This window comes from Schistocerca gregaria, chromosome 1, assembly GCF_023897955.1.
Source record: "Schistocerca gregaria isolate iqSchGreg1 chromosome 1, iqSchGreg1.2, whole genome shotgun sequence".
In the NCBI taxonomy this organism is placed as follows: Eukaryota; Metazoa; Arthropoda; class Insecta; order Orthoptera; family Acrididae; genus Schistocerca; species Schistocerca gregaria.
In genome coordinates this window covers 1,034,837,682-1,034,853,145 of record NC_064920.1, presented here as the reverse complement: position 1 = coordinate 1,034,853,145, position 15,464 = coordinate 1,034,837,682, and the positions used below count along the sequence as shown (strand labels likewise).

Here is a 15,464-nt window from a genome sequence, read left to right as displayed (position 1 = left end):
ACATCCACTTTCATCCTTTTAAAATCATGGTTGTTCAACAACTGAAGCAAAATGACTATGCATGGTTGACATATGTCTGCAGAAAGAATGCTAGAAACCTTGGAAAATGTCAGTATTCTGGAAATAAGTGATGAGGTTAATTTCCACTTATCGGGTGCTGTGAACAAACAAAATTGCTGGTATTGGTCAGAAAATAATCCATGGGGACTCCACGAGAGGCCGTTAGAAAGTAACAGTGTGGTGTGGATTCGACCAGTTTGACATCATTGGACTCTACTTTTGTGAGAAAATTAACATACTTTCAACTCACAGTGTTGTCATGATGCAAGAATTTTTTATGCCAGAATTGAGAAAATATCAGATTGACCCTTTTTAGTTTAAACAGGACGAGGTTACGTCCCATAGTTCGAGACCACCCATGGGTTTTCTAAAGGAGCGTTTTCCAAGTCGCCTCATTTCATTGCATGGGGATGTGGAGTGGTCTCCTCAGTCTCCAGCTCTTTCTCAGTGTGATTATTTCTTAGGGGGCTACCAGAAATCTTGGGTTTACATGGTTTAACCATATACTCTTGAAACTCCTTCAGAAGTCATTACTTGAGAAATACTTCTTGCTATGCTTGAAATGTGTATAGGCAGTTATTCCACACTCCTGAAACAATTCCTGAACCACAATGGCTGCCACTTGGATGATGGCATTCTATTTGTAGTCTTTGAGGAAAACAGAAATTGAAATCTTTTAAAAATATTAAATATGTTAGAATGTTTTGAAAAGTTTAACACCTCCCTGCTTGACTCAGTATATTGCAAGTTTAGTATTTACTTTTCTCTGCTTGCTCATTTTAATAAGATGGTAAATTGATGAGAGCAATGATCATTTATCTCAGCTCTGCTTGAACTTCCCTATCTCCAGTTCTTTTTTCCTTACAGACCGTCACCTGTGAGTATGCCTGACTTTGATAACATCAGGTCATTGACATCTGCAGTAATTGTGCCACGTGACTCGAAACTAGATGTTACTGTTATCCATGATGAACCAGCACTTCTTGGTGAATGGTATCCAATTAAAATTGTCATAAACAACACCGAAGAGCAGAAGCTAAATGTTGTGGGTATAGATGTAATGCTCCAGACAAGCACCGATGATGCCAGCATTGAACAAGCAAGTAAGTAAAGTGGGGTTAAAAAGGAGTAAAACTAAGGTTCACCCAGGAACGGTAACATGCAATAACTTGCATCTTTGTATATCTCTGTTATCTTATGTAGTGCATATCATTTGTGGTTTTGGAGAAAAACTGTAGGATTCCATTATGAAGGTGAGATGCAAATTATAACTAGCATTAAATTATTCAGTGGCAGATAAAGAGGATAGCAATTCATCATTTTGCTGCATTACAGCAGGGGTAGTCATCCTTTTTTACCTGCTGCCCACTCTTGTATCTCTGTTAGTTAAAAAATTTTCTAACCGCTCATTGATTCCTCAGTAAATATGATTTATGAAGTAGGGAAGTAACTTTACTTTGCAAATTTTATAAAGCAGAGCTACAGAAAGTTACAGCATATGATAATAATTACTGTCCAAATCCTTTATGTCAAAATTTTATGAAAATCTAATGATAATGTTTTGATAACCCCTATTGCCCTCCGTGGAAGCTGGAACATCCACTAGTGGGCAATAGGGATTAGGTTGACTGCCACTGCATTAAAGGAACCAGTGCAAATTAACCTGTTTCAGTGACTAATCACAATTATTCCATTGCTGCATCAATAAGAATGATACACTATCCTGTGTACTGTTGAAGTAGTTGGCATGCATAAGAGTGAAGTATTCATCCTAAATGGTATATCATTGCCACAGAAACTCTGAATCAAAATTCTGGTATTGGAACTGAAACTGGCTTGTGCAAATGAGTTTAATGCCTTAAATACATCTCCATTCTCTCTAGGGAGCAACTACTGGAATGGTATTATACAAAATAAATGGCATCATAATTCCCACATTAGCTTCAATAGCTTAAGGTATATGTGCTTATCTGAAGACTCCAATTACTTGAACAGCACTGTGGGTCATTAGAAATAAAACACTGAATTTTAATCATATAAAAATGAAAAATTCAAATTTTTTATTTTCGCCCCTGTACATGTTCTATTAGGTACAGTCAGCATTTTCCATATGTTGGTGAAAGTTACAAAAATGTCAGATTTTGATGAGAGGATTGTAGAGTGAGAGGTATCGCATTTGCCAGGGAAGCAGAATGATTCAGTTACAAATCTACAGTCATATAGCTACACACATTAAAATGATATACAGATTATATAAAAGCATCTCTCTCCCAGCACTTTGTTGTGCTGTGTCATGTTTAATGTCAGTGAAATGAATGTTGACTGGTGTAGCACTTACGAGGCTCAGTTGCAAGGCTCTATGCAACATTCATTTGTGTGTTAACTCTTTTCAATGACTTTTCTGAATGTAAACATCTGCTTATCATTTTTGTTATAAGTTCATGCCACTAATATAGATTCATATATATATTTTTTTAAACTTTGTAGGGACAAAATTCATTCTGATTACTGCTTGGTTACTCTATCACTTACATTGCTACTTCACAAATCATCATATGCCACATACATCAGAAAATGCACTCCTGGAAATTGAAATAAGAACACCGTGAATTCATTGTCCCAGGAAGGGGAAACTTTATTGACACATTCCTGGGGTCAGATACATCACATGATCACACTGACAGAACCACAGGCACATAGACACAGGCAACAGAGCATGCACAATGTCGGCACTAGTACAGTGTATATCCACCTTTCACAGCAATGCAGGCTGCTATTCTCCCATGGAGATGGTCGTAGAGATGCTAGATGTAGTCCTGTGGAACGGCTTGCCATGCCATTTCCACCTGGCGCCTCAGTTGGACCAGCGTTTGTGCTGGACGTGCAGACCATGTGAGACGACGCTTCATCCAGTCCCAAACATGCTCAATGGGGGACAGATCCGGAGATCTTGCTGGCCAGGTAGTTGACTTACACCTTCTAGAGCACGTTGGGTGGCACGGGATACATGCGGACGTGCATTGTCCTGTTGGAACAGCAAGTTCCCTTGCCGGTCTAGGAATGGTAGAACGATGGGTTCGATGACGGTTTGGATGTACACTATTCAGTGTCCCCTCGACGATCACCAGAGGTGTACGGCCAGTGTAGGAGATCGCTCCCCACACCATGATGCCGGGTGTTGGCCCTGTGTGCCTCGGTCGTATGCAGTCCTGATTGTGGCGCTCACCTGCACGGCGCCAAACACGCATACGACCATCATTGGCACCAAGGCAGAAGCGACTCTCATCGCTGAAGACGACACGGCTCCATTCGTCCCTCCATTCACGCCTGTCGCAACACCACTGGAGGCGGGCTGCACGATGTTGGGGCGTGAGCGGAAGACGGCCTAACGGTGTGCGGGACCGTAGCCCAGCTTCATGGAGACGGTTGTGAATGGTCCTCGCCGATACCCCAGGAGCAACAGTGTCCCTAATTTGCTGGGAAGTGGCAGTGCGGTCCCCTACGGCACTGCGTAGGATCCTACGGTCTTGGCGTGAATCCGTGCGTCGCTGCGGTCCGGTCCCAGGTTGATGGGCATGTGCACCTTCCGCCGACCACTGGCGACAACATCGATGTACTGTGGAGACCTCATGCCCCACGTGTTGAGCAATTCGGCGGTACGTCCGCCCGGCCTCCCGCATGCCCACTATACGCCCTCGCTCAAAGTCCGTTAACTGCACATACGGTTCACGTCCACGCTGTCATGGCATGCTACCAGTGTTAAAGACTGCGATGGAGCTCCGTATGCCACAGCAAACTGGCTGTCACTTACGGTGGCGGTGCACAAATGCTGCGCAGCTAGCGCCATTCGACGTCCAACACCGCGGTTCCTGGTGTGTCCGCTGTGCCGTGCGTGTGATCATTGCTTGTACAGCCCTCTCACTGTGTCCGGAGCAAGTATGGTGGGTCTGACACACCGGTGTCAATGTGTTCTTTTTTCCATTTCCAGGAGTGCATATACCCATTACAGTGACTGAAAAGCATATTTCATGCTTTCTTTTCTGAGTCCAAAATTGTTATTGCTGTACATCAGCATTGCTTAGTGGCATACTAGCCAACAAAATAGCCATGGTGGTGTGGCAGAAGATACTTTGGTGGAAAGTTAAAACTCAGATAAAGTACCACTGATCTATCAAAAAATAGCGAAATGTTACTTGCAGAGCTTGAGGTATCGTACTGTCATTGCTGCATTGGGATTCTGACGTACAGTTTGTAACTCTGTGCTCCATAACTATGGTGAAATATTAAAAGCAAACTGAAATAAGTGTGTCTACATATGAATGAAAAATATTGCTTGGTAAAATAAGAGCAAGTAAGTTTAGCAAGAGCCTGAGTCAGTAGTTTTTTTTTCTTCGTATTGTGCTGTTCGTGGCTTTCCTGATATAATAACTGCTTGAGAGGTCCTCAGGCATTGTGTCAGCTGGTCAGATGGTGTCATGGAAACTTAAGCAATATTTCAGTTGTTCGTCATCTACAGCTGTGACTTTGGGGGGGGGGGGGGATATAATGGCTTATCAGTTTATACATTAGTTTGCTAGAAAGGTGTTGATGCCAGGGTGGATGGTTATAATATCATTACAAGGACTTTGACATCCAGAGCGTCTTGCTGGGGAAATGACATTTGGATCCAACCAGTGTATGTATGCAGGCAATGACTGGTACTCAACCAGTCTATCTTGGCTTTGCGTCCTCTTTGGAGTGGTCTCGTCTCATTGAATTCATTTCTCTGTGGCTGCCGGTACTTTAGTGCCAACAAAGCGAGTTCCCATCCTTTTCGAAGCCGAAATCCTGTGTGTGTGTTGAGTTAGTCAATAGATACACATAATTTTGACTATTTCCTATGATGGAATACCTGTAGATGGAGGTGAATGAAATGATCTTTCCAACTGAATTTTCACTCTGCAGGGCAGTGGATCTATGTGTCTGTGTAGTTCTTGCCATGTCCTTTATCTAGAAAGTGGTGAGTAATAGCTGGGTCTTTTCAGCATGACTTAATCTTGTGTGATGTCTATGTTCATTGCGTCTGTCTTTAATGGTGGGCACATCTGACCAATGTAGAATTTATACACTGACACAGGATCTTTTATATTCCTATTCTTCCTCAACTGAGGTCATCTTTTGCAGAACATGGCATTGTTTGTCCATAGGCCAGAGGTTATGAGACAATTGCCTGGTGCTTTTGCAAAGCCTGAAAATCTTGAAGGATGCACTGGCAATGTAGGGCAGGGAAACCATTCTAGTTGAGTTCTCCATAACTTATGGCTGCTAATAGTATTTGATGGTCAAAATGCTTGGCAAACCTGCTTCTCAGAGTACCCATTCTGAACAAACACAGAGCAGAGATGGCTATGCTCTGTTGACAAGCTCTCAGTATCAGATGTAACTCTGTGAATGAGTGTCCCTAAAACATTGCTGCATTAGGATATGTTATGACATCTAGTAGCTTGTAAATACAAGTCAGTGTATGTTGGTTCACAGTATGCACTAGGACTCAAGGAGCTATCTTGTTTTCTACAAACCATGAATCCAGAAAATGGAGGTCTCCATTTTTCCCCTTTTGCATACTCAAACAAGTGCTAGGATGAAGAGCGTGTAGGCGTTCTGAAGATGAAAGTAGTGTTATGGACCCATCTTGCCACGTCACAAAGAGATTGTCTACATTTCTCCAAAAACATGCTGTTTGAAGTGCTTTATGGTTGAAGTCTTCCATAAAAATGTTAGCTATACTATGAGACACAGAGGGCCATTCATATCAACTTACGAATTTATTCAAAATATTGGTTATTGAATAAAAATTAGTCAAGGTGAGCACATGTTTGAGATGTGATGGGTTCTTCCTGATAAGTTCCATTGAGTTGAAAAGTATTCAACAAAAGGTCATGCTGTGATCTGTAGCTTGCAGCTGGGATTTTTCCACACCAAGCATGCTGGGTTCCCAGCACATTTCACTGGAACAGCATGTGGGTGTCAAAATACCCTGTAGGGTCTTCTTGTGGTGCCACTGCACTTCCCCAGAGTTACAACTGAAGATGGTGAGCAACTACCTCATTGAAAGATTGTGTGTTTCTCATAACACCATCAGACAACACCTCAGAACTTGCCAAGCAGCTTTATACATATGTACTGCATAAACAGGAACTAGAAGGCTATCAAAATAAATATTCATCATGAATTGGATAATAACTAATGCTTGAACCACCAATAGAATGTCGCTTGGAATCTATAAAGAAGAAATAGCAAAAGGCTTTGTTAATACAAGAAGAAGCAAATCACAAGAATGTGGGCTGTAACCTTCTCCATGAACCATGGACCTTGCCGTTGGTGGGGAGGCTTGCGTGCCTCAGCGATACAGATGGCTGTACCGTAGGTGCAACCACAACGGCGGGGTTTCTGTTGAGAGGCCAGACAAACATGTGGTTCCTGAAGAGGGGCAGCAGCCTTTTCAGTAGTTGCAGGGGAAACAGTCTGGATGATTGACTGACCTGGCCTTGTAACATTAACCAAATCGGCCTTGCAGTGCTGGTACTGCGAATGGCTGAAAGCAAGGGGAAACTACGGCCATAATTTTACCCGAGGGCATGCAGCTTTACTGTGTGGATAAATGATGATGGCGTCCTCTTGAGTAAAATATTCCGGAGGTAAAATAGTCCCCCATCTGGATGTCCGGGTGGGGACTACTCAAGAGGACGTCGTTATCAGGAAAAAGAAAACTGGCGTTCTATGGATCAGAGCAAGGAATGTCAGATCCCTTAACCAGATTAGAAAAATTAAAAAGGGAAATGGATAGGTTAAAGTTAGATATAGTAGGAATTAGTGAAGTTTGGTGGCAGGAGGAACAAGACTTCTGGTCAGGTGAATACAGGGTTATAACCACAAAATCAAATATGGGTAATGCAGGAGTAGGTTTAATAATGAATAAAAAAATAGGTGTGCGGGTAAGCTACTACAAACAGTACAGTGTACGCATTATTGTGGCCAAGATAGACATGAAGCCCACACCTACTACAGTAGTACAAGTTTATATGCCAACTAGCTCTGCAGATGATGAAGAAATGTATGATGAGATAAAAGAAATTATTCAGGTAGTGAATGGATATGAAAATTTAATAGTCATGGGTGACTGGAATTCGAGAGTAGGAAAAGGGAGAGAAGGAAACATAGTAGGTGAATATGGATTGGGGCTAAAAAATGATAGAGGCAGCTGCCTGTTAGAGTTTTGCACAGAGCATAACTTAATCATAGCTAACATTTGGTTCAAGAATTATGAAAGAAGGTTGTGTACATGGAAGAATCCTGGAGATACTAGAAGGTATCAGATAGATTATATAATGGTAAGACAGAGATTTAGGAACCAGGTTTTAAATTGTAGGAGATTTCCAGGGGCAGATGTGGACTCTGACCACAATCTATTGGTTATGACCTGTAGATTAAAACTAAAGAAACTTCAAAAATGTGGGAATTTAAGGAGATGGGACCTGGATAAACTGAAAGAACCAGAGGTTGTACAGAGTTTCAGGGAGAGCATAAGGGAACAATTGACAGGAATGGGGGTAAGAAATACAGTAGAAGAAGAATGGGGTAGCTCTGAGGGATGAACTAGTGATGGCAACAGAGGATCAAGTAGGTAAATAGACGAGGGCTAGTAGAACTCCTTGGGTAACAGAAGAAATATTGAATTTAATTGACGAAAGGCGAAAATATAAAAATGCAGTAAATGAAGCAGGCAAAAAGGAATACAAACGTCTCAAAAATGAGATCGATAGGAAGTGCAAAATGGCTAAGCAGGGATGGCTAGAGGACAAATGTAAGGATGTAGAAGCTTATCTCACTAGGGGTACGATAGATACTGCCTACAGGAAAATTAAAGAGACCTTTGGAGAAAAGAGAACCACTTGTATGAACATCAAGAGCTCAGATGGCAACCCAGTTCTAAGCAAAGAAGGGAAGGCAGAAAGGTGGAAGGAGTATATAGAAGGTTTATACAAGGGCAATGTACTTGAGGAAAATATTGTGGAAATGGAAGAGGATGTAGATGTAGATGAAATGGGAGATAAGATACTGCGTGAAGAGTTTGACAGAACACTGAAAGACCTGAGTCGAAACAAGGCGCCCGGAGTAGACAACATTCCATTAGAACTACTGACGGCCTTAGGAGAGCCAGTCATGACAAAACTTTACCAGCTGGTAAGATGTATGAGACAGGCGAAATACCCTCTGACTTCAAGAAGAATATAATAATTTCAATCCCAAAGAAAGCAGGTGCTGACAGATGTGAAAATTAGCCAAACTATCAGTTTAATTAGTCACAGCTGCAAAATACTAATGCGAATTCTTTACAGACGAATGGAAAAACTAGTAGAAGCCGACCTCGAGGAAGATCAGTTTGGATTCTGTAGAAATATTGGAACACATGATATTGACCTTACGACTTATCTTAAAAGAAAGATTAAGGAAAGGCAAACCTACCTTTCTAGCATTTGTAGACTTAGAGAAAGCTTTTGACAATGTTGACTGGAATACTCTGTTTCAAACTCTGAAGGTGGCAGGGATAAAATACAGGGAGCAAATGGCTATTTACAATTTGTACAGAAACCAGGTGGCAGTCATAAGAGTCGAGGGGCATGAAAGGATAAGGAGTGAAACAGGGTTGTAGCCTCTCCCTGATGTTATTCAATTTGTATATTGAACAAGCAGTAAAGGAAACAAAAGAAAAATTCGGAGTAGGTATTAAAATCCATGGAGAAGAAATAAAAGCTTTGAGGTTCGCCGATGACATTGTAATTCTGTCAGAGACAGCAAAGGACTTGGAAGAGCAGTTGAACGGAATGGACAGTGTCTTGAAAGGAGGATATAAGATGAACGTCAACAAAAGCAAAACGAGGATAATGGAATGTAGTCAAATTAAATCGTGTGATGCTGAGGGAATTAGATTAGGAAATGAGACACTTAAAGTAGTAAAGGAGTTTTGCTATTTGGGGAGCAAAATAACTGATGATGATGATGATGATCGAAGTAGAGAAGATATAAAATGTAGACTGCCAATGGCAAGGAAAGCGTTTCTGAAGAAGAGAAATTTGTTAACATCGAGTCTAGATTTAAGTGTCAGGAAGTCATTTCTGAAAGTATTTGTTTGGAGTGTAACCATGTATGGAAGTGAAACATGGCCAATAAATAGTTTGGACAAGAAGAGAATAGAAGCTTTCGAAATGTGGTGCTCCAGAAGAATGCTGAAGATTAGATGGGTAGATCACATAACTAATGACGAAGTATTGAATAGGATTGGGGAGAAGAGGAATATGTGGCAAAACTTGACAAAAAGAAGGGACCGGTTAGTAGGACATGTTCTGAGGCATCAAGGGACCACAAATGTAGCATTGGAGGGCAGCGTGGAGGGTAAAAATCGTAGAGGGAGACCAAGAGATGGCTACACTAAGCAGATTCAGACTACTGGGAGATGAAGCAGCTTGCCCAGGATAGGGTAGCATGGAGAGCAGCATCAAACCAGTCTCAGGACTGAAGACCACAACAACAACAACATGGGCTGTAGTGGGTATTAATCATGCTAAGGTGAGAAGACTCAATAACTGAAGTACTAAGCTAAATGATGAGACAACAGAATACCCTGTATGCATAAAAGAGTGACTTAGAGATACCTGAAGTCTGTGCCCAGATGTACTGGGGTAATGCTGCTGGTACCATTGGTAGTATTGCTCAAGATGATAGAAGTGACAGAGAGAAACTTGCACAACCACTTTAGGGCAGGCACTGCGAAATATCAGTGAAGTTGTTATAGGCAGAAGGAATCATAAATGCCACTAAGAAACTTAATGTTGTGTGTCAGAATCACAATTTTGCTATTAAAGAACTCCTTTCTTCTGGCTAAGTTTTTATACAATAAAAGCTTTTCTTCCATCAGAAATTTTCTTTGCTGTTTCAACTTTTTTTATTTAAAAATCTGAATTGATCTAAATACCCTTATGTCACTTTCATCTTCGTATCCTCTGATGTCATATAATCCTTTTCTCTTGTACACAATTTATTTATTTTCTTTTAGTATTATGTGTGGTATGTAATCCTGGTCCCAGTCTTTCATCTCATAATATTCCCCCTCTCTGTAGCTTGGGAGTTTAATTTTTTCTTTTGTGTAGCATAGAGTTGTTGCATTAGCTTTGAAATTCAAATAAAAATTTATAGGAATTTTATGATGCTTCATTCTTCTAGTCAATAGCTTTCAGAAAAGACAAACAGTGTTCCTGCCAATAAGTACAGAACAGCCACATAAAGATAATGGTGAGGTCCCATACTCCAAGGAGTGTAGGGGACGATGTGGGAGACCCGCACCACCGTACTAGGCAAGGTCCTAGCAGAGGTGGTTTGCCATTGCCTTCCTCCAACCGTAATGGGGATGAATGATGATGATGGCGACACAACAACAATCAGTCATCTCGAGGCAGGAAAATTCCTTAACCCCGTCAGGAATCGAACCCGAGACCCCTGGTGCGGGAAGCAAGAACGCTTCCGCAAGACCACGAGCTTCAGACACATAAAGATAAAGTTGTCTGAAAACTTAAAAACTGTCATTTTTACAAAGCTGTCAGGACTAAACTGGCATAGCAATGCCATAGGGGAAAACATAAACAAGAGTAAATGAATGTCAGAAATCTAAGAGCAGGTATTGTGCACTGTGGGTAAATACCCTTTTAAGCGAGGAAGTGGTTGAAGTAAGTTTTTTGCATAACAGAAGTCTGATGAAAATCTTGTCAGAAAAAAGGATCAGTCACTATAGCATGCTGCTGGCCAAAATAATATACAAAAGGTAATATCTCTCATTTGGAATTTTAGAGAAACATTTCATGTAAAAACAGTAAATAAAATGATGGTCAGAAGAAGAGTGGCTAGTAGATACTGAATTACAGAACCCAGATAGCAGATAGGGACAGCGGTAAAAAAATAAATATGATCATAGTAATTATAAAAGCTGTGTGAAGAGAGATGTAGCATATTCCACTGCATTTGAGGGATTAAACTGTGCAAAATAATATTGTTCCTCAGCCAAGGTGTGGCATTCATAAGCTTACAATAAATCTATCATTGATTAGAAGGTTTGTTTGAATGCCAGTTTGCTTTGCTGGGCCTGGTTCTATTGGAGTTGTTATGCCCTAGCCATCCTGTGAGCCTTGGACTGACTGACTCAACCATTTATCAGAGACCTACAGTTTAATAGTGATTCTGAACTGCACTGCATCTCACTATTTTTCTCATACATAGATCATTTCTAGAGCTGAAAGAAGTGATAATTGACAGGAAAATGTTAGGAACAGCTGAGGATATAACCCCAGTTTACACACACACACACACACACACACACACACACACACACACACACACACACACAACATTAAATTATGTAGTCAAATGGTATGTGTTGCACTGGAGTCTACTTACCAAGTGCAAAAAAGAGAATAATCAATGTAAACTTGGCAAGTTAAAAACAAAAAAGAAGTTGCATTTTACCTTTCAGAATTTTCTGGGCAGCTCTTTCATTTGCAGAAGTTTTAAAAGAAATTTGTGGTTTTGGATCATTAGTGAAACATCTTTAATTTTTTATATTTAGACAGTGTGTCAAATTTTTCAGAAATGAAATGACTATTTTCTGTGGTAGTATTATCTCAATTTCACTGACTTTTGTTGCAGCACAAATGTGTGACAATGTCGCAGGCGAATTACTGTCACTTCCCATTCATTTTGAACTACAAAACATGGAAAAAGGTGCAACTGAAGAGAAAGTTCTGTACATGAGAGGGCATCGAACTGGACACCGCAATTTTACTATAAATGTATGATCATCATTTACTCTTTTTATGGCTATTCAAAAAAGCCATAATGTCTTGACTGAGTTGTGTCATGCTAAAAATATTTCTCATATGTTTTTTGTATATAATTCTTCTGTTGACAGAGAAACATAAGCTAGTAAAATTAGTATCTGACACCAAAAGAATGGAAAAATTGTTATTTCGTGTATTCTGTTGCAGGCTTCCTACTCATTAACTTTATTCAGAGACTCTACGCCAGTTGAAAACTCCTGCCTGAAGGAAGTATCATTAACTTTGCCAATTGTGAAACCATTTGATGTGAATGCTAAATTCTTTTCCATGAAATTTGAACCAGTTACCAAAACATTTGCGAAGGAGCCTTTCTTGATAATGCCTCATGTTAATTGTAGCTCACCATGCCCTCTGGAGATAGTTGACTCTTCATTAGAATTGGTAAGTAACAAAACCATTTTGACTTTAGTTGTGTTCAGTACATTGGAAAAAAAATGTAGTAGTAGCAGCAACATAAGTGTAGTTTCAGATCAGTAATAATTTGCAAAAGTTTATAACTTGTAAAGTTTCATTGAATAGGTATGTGCTGTAAGAAAATAGGGTGTAAATTGTCAAACTTCACTTAGCCAACTGTTTGAAAAATCAAGCACACACACATAACACTGTAACTCTAATATGAAATTGTTTTTTAGAACTGGCTACTATTTGAAAATTATAGTTTTCATCAATATAACACAAAAATAGCTCCGCTGTTTGCAAGTTAACTATGTTCTTCCATTTAAGAAATCTAATTATACGAGCTGTGTTCAGAAGGTAATAGGATATTGGTAATTGGATGTCTCTATAGGCCCCCGGGCTCAGCAGCTGTTGTGGCTCAGCACCTGAAGAATAATTTGGAAAATATTTCGAGTAGATTTCCCCACCATGTTATAGTTCTGGGTGGAGATTTTAATTTGCCGGATATAGACTGGGAGACTCAAACGTTCATAATGGGTGGCAGGGACAAAGAATCCAGTGAAATATTTTTAAGTGCTTTATCTGAAAACTACCTTGAGCAGTTAAACAGAAAACCGACTCGTGGCGATAACATATTAGACCTTCTGGTGACAAACAGACCCGAACTATTTGAATCAGTTAATGCAGAACAGGGAATCAGCGATCATAAAGCGGTTACTGCATCGATGATTTCAGCCGTAAATAGAAATATTAAAAAAGGTAGGAAGATTTTTCTGTTTAGCAAAAGTGACAAAAAGCAGATTTCAGAGTACTTGGTGGCTCAACACAAAAGTTTTGTCTCAAGTACAGACAGTGTTGAGGATCAGTGGACAAAGTTCAAAACCATGGTACAATATGCGTTAGATGAGTATGTGCCAAGCAAGATCGTAAGAGATGGGAAAGAGCCACCGTGGTACAACAACCGAGTTAGAAAACTGCTCCGGAAGCAAAGGGAACTTCACAGCAAACATAAACATAGCCAAAGCCTTGCAGACAAACCAAAATTACGCGAAGCGAAATGCAGTGTGAGGAGGCCTATGCGAGAGGCTTTCAATGAATTCGAAAGTAAAGTTCTATGTACTGACTTGGCAGAAAATCCTAAGAAATTTTGGTCCTATGTCAAAGCGGTAGGTGGATCAAAACAAAATGTCCAGACATTCTGTGATCAAAATGGTACTGAAACAGAGGATGACAGACTAAAGGCCGAATTACTAAATGTCTTCTTCCAAAGCTGTTTCACAGAGGAAGACTGCACTGTGCTTCCTTTTCTAGATTGTTGCACAGTTGACAAAATGGTAGATATCGAAGTAGACGACAGAGGGATAGAGAAACAATTAAAATCGCTCAAAAGAGGAAAGGCCGCTGGTCCTGATGGAATACCAGTCCGATTTTACACAGAGTACGCGAAGGAACTTGCCCCCCTTCTTGCAGCGGTGTACCGTAGGTCTCTAGAAGAGCGAAGCGTTCCAAAGGATTGGAAAAGGGCACAGGTCATCCCCGTTTTCAAGAAGGGACGTCGAACAGATGTGCAGAACTATAGACCTATATCTCTAACGTTGATCAGTTGTAGAATTTTGGAACACGTATTATGTTAGAGTATAATGTCTTTTCTGGAGACTAGAAATCTACTCTGTAGGAATCAGCATGGGTTTCGAAAAAGACGGTCGTGTGAAACCCAGCTCGCGCTATTAGTCCACGAGACTCAGAGGGCCTTAGACACGGGTTCACAGGTAGATGCCGTGTTTCTTGACTTCCGCAAGGCGTTTGACACAGTTCCCCACAGTCGTTTAATGAACAAAGTAAGAGCATACGGACTATCAGATCAATTGTGTGATTGGATTGAGGAGTTCCTAGATAACAGAACGCAGCATGTCATTCTCAATGGAGAGAAGTCTTCCGAAGTGAGAGTGATTTCAGGTGTGCCGCAGGGGAGTGTCATAGGACCGTTGCTATTCACAATATACATAAATGACCTGGTGGATGACATCGGAAGTTCACTGAGGCTTTTTGCAGATGATGCTGTGGTGTATCAAGAGGTTGCAACAATGGAAAATTGTACTGAAATGCAGGAGGATCTGCAGCGAATTGACGCATGGTGCACGGAATGGCAATTGAATCTCAATGTAGCGAAGTGTAATGTGATGCGAATACATAGAAAGATAGGTCCCTTATCATTTAGCTACAAAATAGCAGGTCAGCAACTGGAAGCAGTTAATTCCATAAATTATCTGGGAGTACTCTTTAGGAGTGATATAAAATGGAATGATCATGTAAAGTTGATCGTCGGTAAAGCAGATGCCAGACTGAGATTCATTGGAAGAATCCTAAGGAAATGCAATCCGACAACAAAGGAAGTAGGTTAAAGTACGCTTGTTCGCCCAATGCTTGAATACTGCTCAGCAGTGTGGGATCCGCACCAGGTAGGGTTGATAGAAAAGATAGAGAAGATCCAACGGAGAGCAGCGCGCTTCGTTACAGGATCATTCAGTAATTGCGAAAGCGTTACGGAGATGATAGATAAACTCCGGTGGAAGACTCTGCAGGAGAGATGCTCAGTATCTCGGTACGAGCTTTTGTTAAAGTTTCGAGAACACACCTTCGCCGAAGAGTCAAGCAGTATATTGCTCCCTCCTACGTATATCTCGCGAAGAGACCATGAGGATAAAATCAGAGAGATTAGAGCCCACACAGAAGCATACCGACAATCCTTCTTTCCACGTACAATACGAGACTGGAATAGAAGGGAGAACCGATAGATGTACTCAGGGTACCCTCCGCCACACACCGTCAGGTGGCTTGCGGAGTATGGATGTAGATGTAGATTGTAATTTCACTTGTCGTATTAGTGTGGTTTACATAATTTTTTTCTTTGCTGTATTGGTAAACATGTCTGGAGCCATATTAGATACTTTGTCTCTTGTCATCTATCAAGAACTTTGTGTGTGTTTTGGTAGTATAGGCAGTTATTTTCTTTGTATAAAAAATGGATCAGATAATTCGTGTCAAAATTTGGTGTAAGAATGGAAAAGAAGTCCAGCAGATTTG

General features: G+C 40.7%; 1 protein-coding gene across 4 annotated transcripts in view; it reads left to right on the top strand.

The window, feature by feature from the left end:
* The window catches only part of LOC126279438 (trafficking protein particle complex subunit 11), a 98,454-nt gene that overhangs the window by 60,677 nt on the left and 22,313 nt on the right, over window positions 1-15,464 (top strand). For all 4 annotated transcript variants that reach the window (XM_049979679.1, XM_049979678.1, XM_049979677.1 and 1 more), the window contains exons 14-16: window positions 928-1,163; window positions 11,794-11,936; window positions 12,132-12,365. In XM_049979679.1, coding sequence (XP_049835636.1) covers window positions 928-1,163; window positions 11,794-11,936; window positions 12,132-12,365 — 613 coding nt within the window. The remainder of the gene's footprint in view (window positions 1-927; window positions 1,164-11,793; window positions 11,937-12,131; window positions 12,366-15,464) is intronic.